General features: G+C 39.1%; 1 protein-coding gene and 1 pseudogene across 1 annotated transcript; one reads left to right on the forward strand and one right to left on the reverse strand.

Annotated features, from left to right (window-relative positions):
- The first annotated feature begins 806 nt into the window (after positions 1 to 806).
- On the forward strand, positions 807 to 3,331 carry LOC122649844 (protein NRT1/ PTR FAMILY 8.1-like). The gene is made up of 4 exons (XM_043843093.1): positions 807 to 980; positions 1,058 to 1,275; positions 1,542 to 2,095; positions 2,418 to 3,331. The coding sequence occupies exons 1-4, from the start codon at positions 875 to 877 to the stop codon at positions 3,247 to 3,249; spliced, it is 1,710 nt and encodes a 569-aa protein (XP_043699028.1). The 5' UTR covers positions 807 to 874; the 3' UTR covers positions 3,250 to 3,331.
- Positions 3,332 to 12,794: 9,463 nt separating this feature from the next.
- On the reverse strand, positions 12,795 to 13,688 carry LOC122650509 (annotated as a pseudogene).
- Positions 13,689 to 17,237: the final 3,549 nt, after the last annotated feature.

Here is a 17,237-nt window from a genome sequence, read left to right on the forward strand (position 1 = left end):
AGCGTGCTTTATGGATATTGTTTCTTGTTAATCTTTACTTTACTTGTTTATATAATTTGGGTCTGAAGTCGACTCTGTTTATTAGAAGAAGGCTCTGATTTTCATCATCTATTGGATTAAAAACAATAAATCAAGAAGTGGAAGAAAAAAGAATCAACCCCCTCTGTGACTTTCATCACTTGATCTTCTTTTTCTCTCTTTGAAGACCTTTATTATTAAAAGCAAAGTACAAGTAGACTGACTTATTTTTAGTACTTTTGGTGCAGAAAATGGTGTTTTTTTTGGAGGGAGGGGGGGGGGGGGAGAAGAAAGGGAGGATTTCTCAATTTTCTTCATTGGTATTGGATTTTTGTAAAATCAGGTCCTGGACTTTCTGGAATAAAACTATTATCATTTCTGTAGTGCTGGTTTTTTGGATATGTTCTCTTGTTGTCTGTGGTAATATGATGATTCTTCAAAGTTAAAACCCTCTTATCTTCTTCTAGGAACAGTAGTTTGGGTTGTCAGCTTCTCAAGAAGCCCAATGTTTGATTAGAACAAAACACTGGATTGTAATATGATATTAATGAGAGCTAATTTTCAACTAGTAATTTTCCTCTCTTGCTTGTCCTTTGCCATTGATGTTTCACTTTTCTTGTTCTGTGGCTGGCCATGTTTGTTTTAATGTAGTTGAATGAAATCAATATCGTCGGTTAATTTCTAAATGACATTCTAACCATTAACCCTTGACACTAAACGAGTTTCTGTAGGATTGGCATTTTCTCTCTCATTATTTCTGCTTCATATGTCATTCAACTGATCATTGGCTTCATGGAAGTTTGTAGATAAGTAGCAAAACAGGGCACCTGATACATCAGCTTGAGAGACCAAATCAATGGCAGTAGATGATATCTATACAGGAGATGGAACAACAGACATACATAAAAATCCAGCCATTAAGAAGGAAACTGGAAGATGGAAGGCTTGTTACTTCATTCTCGGTATGGTTCTCTGTCCACGCACCGTTATGGTATCCTGATTACCCTGGGTTCCTTAACACTTGATTCTGCTCTCACAGGAAATGAATCCTGTGAAAGATTAGCATACTATGGCATGAGTACTAATCTGGTGAACTATCTTAAGACGCGTCTCAGTCAAGGAAATGTCACTGCATCAAATAACATGACGAATTGGTCTGGAACATGCTATTTTACTCCTTTGCTTGGAGCCTTTATAGCCGATGCCTACCTGGGAAGATATTGGACAATTGCCAGTTTCTCTATCCTGTACTTCTTGGTAAGAATGATTCAAACAGAAACCTTTCATGTGGTTTGGATACTAAGGAATTCAACTTGAACATGATAAAAGGCCTACTCTTACCAGCAGACTTGGTTACTTCATCAAACCTTTGAGGGCTGAATTATTTCTCCTTGATTGTTTCATGAGAGCCAAGCAACCCACTAGTGAAATTGATTTTGGAGACTCTTCCAATCCCCCCTTTTCCATACTCATTGATCATCATCACTAACTGAAAACATTGATATGATATCACTTGGTTGTAGGGGATGTTACTGTTAACATTGTCTGCATCTGTACCTGGGCTAAAGCCATCCTGCAACAATGATGGTGTTTGCCACCCTACACAGGCTCAATTTGGGATCTTCTTTCTATCAATTTACCTCATTGCTCTTGGGACTGGTGGAATTAAACCATGTGTTTCCTCCTTTGGAGCAGATCAATTTGATGAAACTGATGAGGATGAGAAGAAAAAGAAGAGCTCCTTCTTCAATTACTTTTACTTTTCAATCAATATTGGTGCTCTTATTGCTTCCTCAGTGCTGGTTTATATTCAAATGAATGTCGGCTGGGGTTGGGGTTTTGGAGTCCCAGCTGCTGCCATGGCTATTGCAGTTTTTAGTTTCTTCACAGGTACCCGTTTGTACCGCCATCAGAGGCCTGGAGGCAGCCCTTTCACAAGAATTTTCCAAGTCATAGTTGCATCCTTCAGGAAAATCAATGTAAAAGTTCCTTCGGATGAGTCTCTTCTTTTTGAGACTGCAGACCAGGAATCAGCTATCCAAGGAAGCCGCAAACTTGATCATACAAAAGCAATGAGGTAAGTTCATTGAAAATTGAAGTTTTGAAAGCTCTCTAAGTTCCATGTCATGTTTAATCCTCAGCAAAACCCTTGGTAAACTTACACACCCTCTCTATGTCTCTGTTTGTGTTTCTCTCTTTGCCTGTTTTGTTTTACACTCCATATAAAATTTCATGGATAGACTAATTCAAGTTTTTCTTTCAAATCCAAATTGGTTTTTCCACCCTTGATTGTAGCTGCTGTTTATATTACCAAGCAGAGCATCTGAATAGTTCATCGATGTAGTGGTAGATAATATCTTCTTCTCCTTCTATATCTAATCTTAGTTCTCTTCAATTAGTTTCTTTGACAAGTCTGCTGTGGAGAATCAAGGTGACAGCATCAAAGGCTCGGTAAACCCATGGAGACTCTGCACAGTCACCCAAGTGGAGGAGCTCAAGTCAATAATAAGACTACTCCCAATATGGGCTTGTGGCATTATCTTTTCAACTGTCTATGGCCAGATGAGCACCATGTTTGTTTTACAAGGAAACACCATGGATCCCCACATCGGTCCCAATTTCAAGATCCCTTCAGCATCGCTTTCCATCTTCGACACAATCAGTGTCATCTTCTGGGCTCCAGTCTATGACCGCTTTATTGTACCATTCGCAAGAAAGTATACTGGACACAAAAATGGATTCACACAATTGCAGAGGATGGGAATTGGTCTTGTCATCTCCATTTTTGCAATGTTGTCTGCAGGCATTGCAGAGGTTGCAAGGCTGAATATGGTGAAGAAATATAACTACTATGACCTTGAGATCCTGCCAATGTCCATCTTCTGGCAGATTCCACAATACTTCCTCATTGGATGTGCAGAGGTTTTCACCTTCATTGGGCAGTTGGAGTTCTACTATGATCAGGCACCAGATGCAATGAGGAGTCTGTGTGCTGCTCTCTCACTCACAACAATGGCTGTGGGAAGCTACCTAAGCACTCTGCTTGTAACCATCATTACAAATCTAACCACTAGCCATGGTAGACTTGGTTGGATACCAGATAACCTCAACAGGGGTCACCTAGACTACTTCTACTGGCTTTTGGCTGGACTCAGCATCATTAACTTTCTGCTCTATCTCTGGATCTCTAAATGGTACACCTACAAGAAGGTAGCCGACTCTGTGTCTTGATAATTTGTGCATCAACCCATCTATCATATGAATTAAGATAGATAGTAGGTACTAGTGGAGTTGTAGATATGTTTCTATTTGAAAAATAATCCTTGTTTTCATTCAGTCATAGTCTCTCTCTCTCTCTCTCTCATTCCCGTTTATGTAGATTTGTTTAGATTGTAAGTCTGGCCAAGGATCAATCACACAACACAAATCTCGAAAGGAAAAAATACATATCAATTTCTATATGAAGCAAGACATGTCAGGGTTTCGCACAAAAGCAATAATCCCACATCGGATGTGAATAACTTGATGTGGAGGGTTACAAGGACTTGGACACCTTCTACTTAATGGCTAGTTATTAAGGATAAGTTTTACTCCCAACAAGTGATCTAAAAAATAGACCAAAATTAACAAATTTGAACAAAAAAGATGGTCAATTGATCAATTGTATAAAATAAAATAAAAACACAGAAAAACCAATATACATATAATCTTCAAAGAAATGGGCGAAGTTGAAGGTGGTGCTTCTAGCTACTTCATCTTCTGCATCCATCAAGAAGAAGGATGTCTGGTCTGCTTCAGCCACGAGCTTCTTTACAGGCCTCCTCACACGCTAGCTTGCAATTAGGCAAGCAACGCTCAGTGCAGATACTTGTTCCGTGGCACTGTTTTACACAAACTGGCTTGCAACTGGGCATGCACCTATTGACGCAGGCGCTAAGATCAGGTATATTATTGTCTGCACCTTGATTAATAGTTGCTAATATCATAAGCAGAGAGATGAAGAGAGTTGCAGAGGAGGCTACTTTCTTCCAATCCATCTTTTCTTTTTGTCAAATCTTCTTAGGAAGTAATCCAAGAAGACTTTGATTTGCAAGAAGAAAGAAGAAGTGGAGATTTGATTATAAGCCAGTGTTTTGTAGAAGTGGTTATGGCGAGAAAACCCAGGATAAGATTAGGAAAAATAGAGATTTTCATAACAATCACAACTACCCAGTAACAATCACAACGACCAGATAGCAATCTCTTGCCGATAACTATTTCATGACACCTAGATAAGTCAAATTATCAGTTACGGGTTCTAGAAATTTGCAAGTGTCGATCCTGGCATTCAGAGATCAGAACTTACATATATACTAGCAGTAGTCCCTGCTCAAAGATCGTAGAAGATCAATATATATATATATATATATATATGACCAGATGATTAATTTGGAAAATAACAGAGTTTGTCTATTCTTGCTCTAATTGCCCATTTGTGAGCATTAATTAGACACCTCTCTCTCTCTCTACATTTCTTAACAAAAGATACAACTGTCCTGTCGAACAGAATACATTATCTGTTCACACGACAGAATACATGTCTTGTAGTATTTGGAAAAATAACAAACCTTCGTGGTGATGATGATAATAATAATAATAATAATAATAGAACCTAAAATCGTGAAGGGGAATCCTTTGACCATGACTTTCAATGGGAAAGAGATGGTACCACGCAAGAGTGAGGGTATGTTTGATCATTCGTAAATAGTTGTGAATGTTTTAGGATCCTAGGATGGTGGTTGAACCCTTCTCGTAGAGAAAAACTTCCTCTATAATAATACGTCAAAATAAGAAAATACAATATTACCGAGGGGGAATAACTTTGATCTACATGGTTTTTGTAACGATAAGAACCTAAAGAGGTTAAGATAGAGATCAGAAGATATTGGGATAAGTTGTTCACCGTGCTTTGAAGTTCACGAGTGATCTCTTTTATATAGTATGTGAGTCTTTACATCTTTACATTTGAAATTTTGAAAATCAAAAGAAGGTTAGAGTTTGTGTTTATCCAAACTACTCTAATAACTCTATACAAGAGAGATAATAGGAAGAGAATAATACAAGAGGTTACGGTTGTTGGAGAAGCTTGGATCAGGTCAACCAGCTTTACCGTTGCTACAATTCAAATTTGAATTTGAATTTGATGTATTATCCTAAATAATTTTTTTTTTTTAAAACAAGAATGGGGAAAAGAACTTTGCCTAGTTGTGTGGCCTCTACTCTCAGACATAGGAGTGTGCAAATTATTGCCCCGTCATTGTGAAATAAAAAATCTCATTGATGTTGATGCCCATATGCGCTCTAGCTGGCCCCTGCTCTTGTGTAGGGGCCACGCGACTAGGCAATGATCTCTTGCCCAAAAAGAATTACATAACTGGAGTCTGAATGTATGACCAAATAATAAAAGCCCAGCCTCATCTCATCTCTTCTCCATAAAAAATAAGTACCAAATTGGTTGTCCATTTCAGCTTTCTTCGTATTTTCGTTCAAATGCCGTCGGCCCACATTGAATCTCTATATAGACTATGTTACCGATCAAAGCTTCGGTAAACGTCAACAAAAACTATACCTCAAACTGAGATTTCTACCATTCGACTCATGGACTAAAATCATGGATTGGAGGTCGCCAATAGAGGGAGGAGTTGCAGCAGGTGAAAGGCCACCAATAGAGGGAAAGTTGTAGCCAGGTAGAGGGGGAGTGGTAGAGGGAGAGAGGTTGCCATGGAAGGGGGAGTTGCAGCGAAGAGGTTGCTGGTGGGGGGTGGAGTTGCAATGGGGAGGGAGGTCGCCAATGGCGGGGGAATTGCAACGGAGAAGGAGGACAACGATGGAGTGAGGGTTGCAGCGGGAGGGAGGCCACCATAGAGGGAAATGCAGCGGAGAGTTCATTGGGTGGGGAGAGATTGATACGAAATGCCGGAATTGGAAGAGGAAAGATTCAATAAAAATACTTGAAATCATCTTCCATCCCTAAGTTAAATAAGTAAACAACCAGGAATAGGCAAATGATTTGATGTGTTCATGTTGTAGTCCGAACAAAGAGGAATAAATTGCAAGGGGAAGTGAGTTACTATTGAAATCTTATCATTGTAAGGGGAATATTAGGGCTGTAACAGGGTCGCGTAGGGCCGGCTTTTTAAAACCCCAGCCCAACCCTGAGTCCCCGTAGCAGGGTCTAGGCTCGGCCCGACCCTGAGTTAGGGCCTTAAAAATCCAATCCTGACGTGCCTTCAGGATCGGGTCGGGCTAACCCTTATCATAGAGTGAGGGGAGGGAGAGATACATGGATTGGACTGAATTGGGTTGGATCAGGGAGAAAACTATCAATTTTACATAAAATAATACTATAATAAAATATATTATCAGTTTTTTTCTTTTAGAATAAAATATATCATCAGTTATTATCTTCATATATAATATACATTATATAACAAAATATGTGTGACATTTAAAGTTTATGATAGATATAGTATATCAATATATATATTATAGTATAGGGGCGTTGTTCTCTATGCTGCAGTGCAGCCTGCGCTCAGGCACATGGGGGTGGGCGCAATGACCACCCACCTTGCCCCTGCATAGGCTGCCCATGTGCCTGGGCGCAGGCTGCGCTGCGGCACAGAGAACATTCTCCCTATAGTATAACTGAAAACAGGGTCGGACTGGGTTGGGCTGGGCTGGGCTAAGCTGAGCTAGGCTCAACCAAAGGCCTCAACCCTGGCCTAACAAAACCCTAACCTAGGGCCAAAAATTTCTAGCCCTAACCCACCCTTAGGTCTAGGTATATGAGCCCAGGCCCTATTTGGGCTCAGGGCGATTTCAGGCCGACAGGGCCAAACTTTGACCCTTAGGGGGGGATACTATTGAAATCAATTGGATAAATATTCTTACAAAAAAAAATAGATAACTAATGAATGAGAAGGTAACTAATATTGAAATCACAAAATAAACTCAAGTATCAAATTATCATTCATTTAACTGCCCAACTAATTTTGTATAATGAACAATGAGATCAATGGAAGCATTATTACAAATCAATTTCACTATTCATAACCTCATATTCAATATTTTTTATCGGTTTCATTTGGCTTCAGTTTTTGGTCTAGATATCAAATTGGTTTAGTGCAATCTGGTTTTCAGCCACTCTCATCATTCCCCAATCCAAAACCAGTCTTGTAAAGATCGGTTCAACTAGATTTGGCTTTCTCGATTGGTTTTACTGGTTCAGGCTAGGTTTTGACACTCCTCGTATCAAGTAGATCGAAGCAATTTTCCGTATTGTGATATTATCAATCCACACTACCGTAGAAAGAATGGTTTCTCTCTCGCACACAGTCCTGGTAGAAAAATCTTATGAAGTTGGACCCAAAATCTTTTTACTTTCTTCTCAGTGCTAAAGCTCACGGAGGCCGGAAAGCAAGAGAAAATAGTAAAACGTATTTGAGTTGCAGAAAGCAAGCTAGCTCAATAGGAGGCATAGAGGAAATCAGTGTTGTGAGATTGACTACAATATTCTATAGGCAACCAATTCCTTCCTCCTTGTTTTTCAGCTGAACTGAGAAGCTACAATCACCACACCAAACTTCTCAAAAACAAATCTAAAACTCATAATACAAACATGCCTTCTCCAGCACCTTGAAGCAATGCCCAAATCTTATCCTCCTCATCGGTCCAAAGAAGCTGAAGGAGTATTGATACCCAAAGAAAGAAGCCGCAAAGGCTGTACACCATAATACAAAACAAACATAAAATTAACCAAAAATAATTGATAACAGTTCCTCTGCAACTTGCCAAAACTGGAACATATTGAAATACCTTCCAAATCTTTGCCAATAAGATGATATGATATATGAAATCACCCAACAAATCCCTTGTGACGACCTTCTCTTATCATCAAATATTCGCCAATTTCTCCGAACCTGTAAAAACCACAAAAGAAACAAAAAAATATATATATATACCAAGCAGTAACAAAGAGCACAGCTTCCTACCTTTCAACTGGAATTCCCAGGCAGGTAACCTTAAGAAGACATCCTGGATTGACAACAGAGGAGCCCATTGCTTATGACATAGCTGGCGAGGAGCCAAACAATTCGAAAAAATCTGCATTCCACAAAAATGAAACATGACTGCGGAACACTAGACCCACACAGCAGCACAGGCACTACGACTCACTGGAATCTCCAGGTGTACAGTGGGTATAGTAACAGTTGTCAGGCTATTAGAAATTTAGGCCATAACTATATCAGAAGTCTACAGCCACAAAAGCAAAGCGAAAAATATAGAACCAAACTAATAATGGTATGGAACTAAAAAAGACATCTTTTGGGAGTGTTTAAGATAGGAACAAGATCCATATACCTGTAAACAACCGATAACAATTTCAAAATTTGACCAACTTTAACCATCAACTACAACACCCCCCCCCCTCCTTTCAACAGTCGAAGCAGGATTTGTGCACGCATATTAGAGGAGAACATTCTCTCCAGAGTCGCCTAGAGAACCTAATCATTGACAAAAACTGATCACCTGCAAAGAACACGTGCTGCCAGTTTCAGTGGAGGATATTTTACAGGATTAATCTTTCAAGAAAAAGGAAATAGTATAGATCTAAAAACAATACAAATTATCATAGAATTCACCATAAAAAATTGGAGAACTTCCAATTAAAGTTTTTGGATGTTTTCCACACACAAAAAAAAAGGAATCAGTATAGGACACCCCCCATCATTCGATTGGATTCTCTTCCCTCAATTAGCCATGCTTAAATATGCCCTCCTTGTCATGTCTACCTTTAAAACAAAAAAAAAAAAAAAAAAAAAAAACCAGGAAATACAAAATGGAAAAGACATACAAAAAGTTCTACAAGTAATAGGTGATTCTTCAGGACATCTGTTTCCTGTTGAAACAGACTGATACACTTAACATAAAAAAATAAACCAGAGAAGAATCACTATACAAATTTGTTGACAAGTTATGCCAAAAAATCGGCAATCAGCATAGAGCATTAGAGCCCAAATCGGAGGTCAAGGGATCGACAACCAGAACAAACCACAAACAAATCCACCCTCCCCCCCCCCCCCCCCCCAAAAAAAAAAAACCCCCCAAAAGAAAAGGAGGAATATAACTTGAGGTAAATTAAGGAACACTTTTTTAATAGGTAAAAATGTACTGAATGATCAAGAAAAGCAAGTTAAATCAGCAAGTCTTTCCATTCATGTATAATAGTTGTTTCTCCCAGAACTTTTTGACAATAAAACAACTATGGATAATATAGCATGAGAAAATAAACCCAAGTAAATACTCACTCCTTGGGTTTGATACATCAAGCTATTTCACTTTTGCATCTTCATGATTTGATCTTGGCAATATCTATTTACCAAGAACCATGTTACCACATCTGATGCTGTAAAAAGAATAGATTCCTCCTTTACATTGAATGGAAGAAAGGAAACCTTGAAAGTAATCATTTATGAACAAGGCATTTCACAGTTTCACAAACAGAAAGTGATGCAGTTAGGCGTAGGATAATTAGAATTTTATGTAATTTGTTTTGTTTTTTGTCTTTATCTTGTTAGATTCGTTAATAGCAAGTATGAGACAGAGTTTTAGTTGCAATCAAACTTTGTTTCAGTTTAGACTCCAATTAGGAGACTCTATTTTCTTTATATACTTGCATGTACCCACCCTGAAACAGATTTGGAAGGAAAAGTTAAAGTTTTTACCGTGTTGCTGCCAAGAGCTGTTTGCACAGGTCTCTCCCCTCTCTGAATTCTTCTCTTGTTTCAGGTGTGCTCTCCTCCACTCCTCCATCCTTTCTCTATTTCTTCTAATCTTCTTCCTCCCCTATTCTTCCTCTTCTCTTCCTTACTGTACGCTGTTTCTTACCCCTGCCCTGTTACTGTCGAACCAATTGGACTGTAAGAGATTTGATTAAATTCTCTAACAAGTAATCCATTGAGGCTGAGATTTGGGGCAAAGGAAGCCCTTCCATATGTGACCTAAGCCGCAATAACCCTCCTCCTGAATCATCTTCTACAAGAGGATTTAATCCACAATCAGATCAGGACCATTCTCTTACCGGCAGACTCCATTGCAGCAAGAGATATTATTTTATTAGCTGAGTTTTGGGATCTGTTGTTGGATGCTTCTTAGAGGATTGGGAGAGAAGATCTCTCGCATGAAGTTTCAAGTCTATCAATGGTTACGTGAAAGAGTTCGCTCATCTGAAACCTATCCTGGTCTACTGCCTTCATCTCTCCCTAAGCCAAAGCATCATCCAACAACTTCATAGCATTAACGATCATATTACAAGAAGAAAGACCATGGAAAGATATATTATAACGCCATTGAAAGATATATCATAAGAGATGACATCTGGCTGCATCTGATCTTCTAAATTTTGATCCCAAATCTCTGACGCTCTTTTAGAGTATCCAGCCTTGTAAACCCCATCCATGACTGTATTGTAGGTCACACGATTTGCGATACAGTTTCTTTGTTTCATTTCTGACTGGACCTGCAGAGCTTTTTCTAATTTACCCACAGAGCAAAGCCCATGGATTATAATATTGTGCATTATTAAATCAGGCTTGATGCCCTTATCAAGCACTTAACCCCACAATCCAAGGGCCTCTTTGGTCTTCTTGTAATGTCATAGACAGGAACATACTCGGGCTGTTCAGTGGAAGATATTTTACAGGATTAATCTTAAAAGCAAAAGAAAATAGTATAGATCTAAAAACAATAGAAATTATCATAAAAATTCACCATAGAAAATTGGTCCAATTAAATCTTTTGGACGTTTTCCACACAAAAACAGAGGAACCAGTATAGGACACCTCCCATCATACGATTGGATTCTCTTCCCTCAATTAACCATGCTTAAATATGCCTCCTCAATTAACCATGCTTAAATATCCCCCCTCGCCATGTCTATATTACAAAAGAAAAAAAGACACAAATGGAAAAGTCGTACAAAATAAGTTCTACAACTAAGGGGTGATTCTTCAGGAAATATTTTTCCTGTTGAAACAGAGATACAATTAACAGAAAACATAAACCAGAGAAGAATCACTACAAATTTGTCGACGAGTTATGCCAAAAAATCAGCAATCAGCATAGAGCATTAGAGCCCAAATCGGAGCTCAAGGATTGACAACCAGAACAAACCACAAACAAATCCACCCCCACGTACCCCCCAAAAAAAGCCCAAAAAGAAAATTAGTAGAAAAGGAGGAATATAACTTGAGGTAGATTAAAGAACACTTTTTTTAATAGGTAAAAATGTACTGAACGATCAAGAAAAGCAAGATACATCAGCAAGTCCTTCCATTCATCTATATTAGTTATTTCTAGCAGAATTTTTGGCAATAAAACTACCATGGATAATATAGCATGACAAAATAAACCCAAGTAAATACTCACTCCTTGGGTTTGATACATCAAGCTATTTCACTTTTGCATCTTCGTGATTTGATCTTGGCAATATCTATTTACCAAGAACCACGTTACCACATCTGATGCTGTAAAAAAAAGAATAGATTCCTTCTTTACATTGAAAAGAATAAAGGAAGCATTAAAAGTAATCAGTTTTCAACAAGGCATTTCACAGTTTCATGAACAGAAAGTGATGCAGTTAGGCGTAGGATAATTAGAATATTTATGTAATTTATTTTGTTTTTTGTCTTTATCTTGTTAGATTTGCTAATAGAAAGTAGGGGATAGAGTTTTAGTTGCATTTAAGCTTGTTTTCAGTTTTAGACTCCAATTAGGAGACTTTATTTTCTTTATATACTCGCATGTATTCGTGGTGAAACAGATTTGGAATGAAAAGTTAAAGTTAAAGTTCTTACCATGTTGCTGCCAAGAGTTGCGTGCACAGGTCTCTCCCCTCTCCTCTGAATTCTTCTCTCGTTTCAGGTGTGGTCTCCTCCATCCTTTCTCTATTTCTTCTAATCTTCTTCCTCCCCTATTCTTCCTCTTCTCTTCTTTACTGTACTCTGTTTCTTACCTCTGTCCTGTTACTATCAAACCAATTGGACCGTAAGAGATTTGATTAAACTTTCTAATGAGAGCAGTCCATTGAGGCTGAGATTTGGGGCGAAGGAAGCTCATTCATATGTGACCTAAGCAGCAGGAACCTCCCTCCTGAATCATCTTCTACATTAAGGATTTAATCCACAATCAGATCTGGATCATTCTCTTACCGCCAGAATCCATTGCAGCAAGAGATATCATTTTAATACCTGTGTTTTGGGATCTGTTGTTGGATGCTTCTTATAGGATTGGGACTGAAGATCTCTCGTCTGAAATTTCAGGTCGATCAATGGTTACGTGAAAGGGTTCGCTCATCTGAAACCTATCCTGGTCTACCGCCCTCATCCCTCCCTGAGCCAAAGAATCATCCAACAACTTCAAAGCATTACTGATCCTATTACAATAACAAAGGCCATTGAAAGATATATTATAAGAGATGATATCTGGCTGCATCCCCATCTTCTAAAATTTGATCGCAAATCTCAAATGCTTTTTTGAGTCTACAGCCTTGTACAGCCAATCCATGATTGTATTGTAGGCACAAGATATGCGCTGCAGTTTCTTGGTTTCATTTCTGACTGGACCTGCAGAGCTTCTTCTAAATTACCCACAGAGCAAACCCCATGAATCAGAATATTGTGCATAATTACATCAGACTTGATGCCATTATCAAGCACATCACCCCACAATTCAAGGGCCTATTTGGTCTTCTTGTCACGACATAGACCGTCCATCAAAGAGCTATATGTGACCATATCCGGCTCCCAACCTTTTGCCAGCATTTCTTTCACAAGAGTAAAGACCTCACCAAACCTTTCTACTCTACAAAGACTACGTATGAGAGTGTTGTATGTAAAAGGAATCAGGGCGACACCCATTCACAGTCATGTGTCGCCATATCTTTAAACTCTCATCAAATTTTCCACACTCACACAAACCACTAAGCATTATATTGCAAGTGACAATACTAGGAAGCAGGAGATCCTCTTAACAACTTCTCCCAAATCTCCATGGCCTTCACAAAATTCCTCTCTCGAAGAACACATCGATTATAATATTATGAAAGATCACATCAAGGGAAACACCCCTGTCAAACATTTCTTCGAACAGTTCCAATGCGTCTTCTAAATTCCCACTCTTCGTAAGACCATTTATTACCGTACCGTAACTAACAAGGTGAGGTTTGAAGCCCGGGTCCGCATCCAATCCAACAAGCCCCTGGCCTTGTCAAACCGATTTCTTTTGCAGAAAATATTGACGAAGACATTGTAGGTCTGCAAACTGTTTTAATCCCAACTGTTTCGAAATACCGAAGGAATGACTAAGCATGGTCCCACTGATTCGACCTAACGAAAGCAATGAGAAGGGAATTGTAAGATCAAATACCCGGTTGGCACCCAAAGATCTCGTCCATCTGCGTGAAGACTTCCAACGCTTTATCCGGCATGGAATCCTCTGAGTAAACCTTGATCACTGATAAGGCAATATCTTCGTAGCACTCGCATTGCTGAGCTCATATGAGCCCGAGTCACCTGAGCGACGATCCGTCAGGTGATGTAATGGAAGACTCGGGATGTGTGGGAGTAACCAGGGTTGGGTTTCGAGACACCAAATCAAAGACAATGTCCTTGTCCGCTTTGAGGAGATTCAATACCTGTTTCGCTGAGAATGGTTTTGGACACAAGGCCAAGAGGCGGAAAGGGGTTTCGTTGAATTACATTTTTTTTCCAGTCTCAGCTTCTACATTTTGATTTCCCGGCAACTAACGGAGGAAGAGAAAGCTGAACACTGGCAGTCGTTGGTAAAGAATTCGTAAATGGTTTAAAATAGGGCTGCAATAGGGTCTGGTTGGACCGGGTTTTTTAAAATCCCAGCCCAATCCTTAGTCTACTTAGTTGGGTCCATGCCTGGCCAAACCCTGACTCGAGGCCTGGAAAATCCAACCTTGATCCACCCTCAGGGTTGGACCATTAACCTTGATCACGGAGAGATGCATGGACTGGATTAATTGGGTTGGGTCTGGTGGAAAATTATCATTTTTACATAAACAATACTATAATAACATAAAGAGAAAAAAATCTCTGTTCGGGAGTGTGGCGTACACCAGCACTCCCATGAGTCTATCCCTCTCCTTCCCATGTGAAAAGACACCTCTGCCCCCTTGTTTTAAGGAGGAGAGAGATAGACACATGGGAGTGTTGGCCAAGGGTGTTAAACGGTTTGGTTTGGTTTGGTTTCGACTGCTTGAGGGTAGAAACTGTAACCAAACCGTTTAACTAAATGGTTGCATATCTAAAACCGTAACCGTTTAGTAAACGGTTTCGGTTATACAATTTTTAAATGGTTTCGGTTAAATGGTTATACATAGTTTTACACGATTTTCGGTTAAATGGTTCTACATGGTTTTACACGATTTGAGTTAGCCGATTATGAATAACATCCCTGATTTACTAAATAGTTTAATAGTTTTCCAACCAGACCTCCTGCATTTTTTAATAAAAAAATGGGTTGTAGCTTGTAGTGCATCTCTTTTAATTAGTAAATAACTTCAATGGTCGATGGATCCCATGAAAATGTTGTACCTTCAGTCACTGGTTACCCATTTTTTCTTTTTCTTTTTTTGGGTAGAAAATGGTTTACCTTCTATTTACTAATACTAAATAGTTAGGGAAAAGTTTTCATAAACGGCTGTGTAAACCGTGTATGTGAGAGGGTCTCTCACAAAGAGTTGGAAAAGTCATAAATCCCCACCCATTAATTAATGCCTTGAAACTCCCACCCTCTCACATACACGGTTTACACGACCATGTATGAAACCTTTCCCCAAATAGTTATTAGTAATTAGTTATTAATTATGAAATTATTAATTTTTTTTTTTTGAAAAAAAGAAATCATTTATTGAAGAAACGTGACTTAGTGAGTTAGTGACTTAGTGGTTAGTACTTAGTAGTTGCTATTGCTAGGTTTTGAATCTTTTGATGTTTGATTTAAACGGTTATAATCGATTGTAATTTGATTAAACGGTTTGAAACCGTTGGATTAATCGGTTAAAATCGGACAGAACCATTTACCTAAACGGTGGCATTTCTGAAACTATAACTAGACCATTATTTAAATGGTCTACTGGTTCTGGTTTAAACATTCGGTTCGAATTTGGTAAATGGTTTCGGTTTCATTTTGACACCCTTAGTGCTGGCGTAGGCCACACTCTCGTACAGAAAACTGCTTCCCTAAAATATATTATCACTTATTATCTTCATATATAACATATTATATAACATAATGTGACTGGTATTTAAAGTTTATAATATATATATAGTACATCAATATATATTTTACAACATGAGGAAAAGGACAGGGGCTACGTAGAACTGATCATACTTCAAATCATACCTCAAGAGAAGAAGGGCTGAGAAGGCACAATTCAACTCTGAAATGACCAACCCCCACCCCCCACCCCCTCCTTTGTTTTTGCTGGGCTAGATCTTCCGCTCCCGCCACGGCTGGAGAACAGCCAGGTCCGAGAAGGCAGCCTATAAATAAATAAAGTGTTGCCAACTTTTCCCCAAGCAAGAAAGCAAGCATTGCTTCTGAGATAATGGGCTATGATACATGGGATACGTTCTAAGTTCTAGCAGATCGTATTCCTTTCTAATTAATTTGTTTCTCTTTTCTTTCTTCTCTTCCTTAATTTCATATTTTCTTCCATTCTTCAATCATTACAGTTTTGTTGCCTTTTCAGAAGAACAGCAGAAATTAGCAACAGAAATGCGGAAGATAGAGTCAGCAGCAGAGAAAGAGAGCAAAGATGGGGAAGTGAGTCCGGATCCTCTCCAGCGTTATTGGAGAGGAATGTCATTGAAAAGGATTTCTCTCCAATAACGCTCTTCTAAGGCCCCGTTTCATATATATGCACGCTGATTTAACTCCGTTTTTCTCATTTTTTTTCTTAGTTTCTAATTTTCTTTTCCTCTTCCTTTTTTATAGGAATCCATAAAAGGAATCCATAAAACGTGATTGAAAAAGAAATAAGTAATTAATTTTAGAATCTAATCTCAAATATCTCAAATATCTCTCTCTCTCTCTCTCTCATACCTTATGCAAAACAATCCTGCAACTCGATTCATGGGCTGAGGTATTATCGCATCGTGAGGTATCAGTATCATATCACTTGTATCGGGGCAATATGTAACAGTTTTGGTTGTTGCCGATCTTGATATTGTGCCAATATTGTATCGGCGATACCTTACGGACAAGGGGTAAAACAATCAAATATCTTTTTTTAAAAGGAGATCAGGGGTAATTTTGTCAAATACGGCTGACCTTGTTGTTATCGTAGCGGTATCATATTGATTTTGCAAGTGATTGATACCTGATCCAATACCATGCAGTAAAACCATGGGTTCTAGTGATCGATAACGGTCTCTACCGATCCAGATCGGTCAGGTTCACCCCTGTTTCCTTCAAAAAAATCAGATCTTTTAATTTAATTTTAAATTTTACCCTTGTTTGTATTGGTCCACCGAGTTTGGATCAGCAAGAATCGGTATTGGTCTCAACCGATACTAATGCGAATCGACCGATCCGATATTGATTCTTCAAACTATGATCTTGATATTGTGTCGATACTGTATTGGTGAAATGGTACAAACAAAGGGTATAGTAGTAAAAAACCTAATTTTTTAAAAAGAAAATCAAGGGGTAAACTTATCTAATACAACTAGGGCTGCAACAGGGTCGGGTTGGGTCGGACCTTTTAAAACTCCAGCCAACCCTGAGTCCCTTTAGTTGGGCCCAAACCCGACCCGGCCCTGACTTAGGGCCAGAAACCTGACCCGCCCTCAGGGTCGGACCGAGATGACCCTGATTGGCCCTAGCCATGGGGAGGAATGGAGATGCATGGGCAGGCCAAGCTGGAAAAGGTCGATGTATGGGCTAAGTGGCTAACCAAGCTGGGAAAGGGAGATGAATGGACTGGTTAGGCTGGGAAAGGAAGATGCATGGGCTTGCTAGGCTGGGAAGAAGAAGAAAGAACAAGTACAAAAACAAAAAATAGAGGACAGGGTTGGGTTGGGCCAGGCCGGGCTCGGCACGAGGCCTCAACCCTGACCTGGCCCGACCCTGACTCAGGGCTAGAAATT

The sequence above is a fragment of the Telopea speciosissima genome, chromosome 2, assembly GCF_018873765.1.
Source record: "Telopea speciosissima isolate NSW1024214 ecotype Mountain lineage chromosome 2, Tspe_v1, whole genome shotgun sequence".
Lineage (NCBI taxonomy): Eukaryota > Viridiplantae > Streptophyta > Magnoliopsida > Proteales > Proteaceae > Telopea > Telopea speciosissima.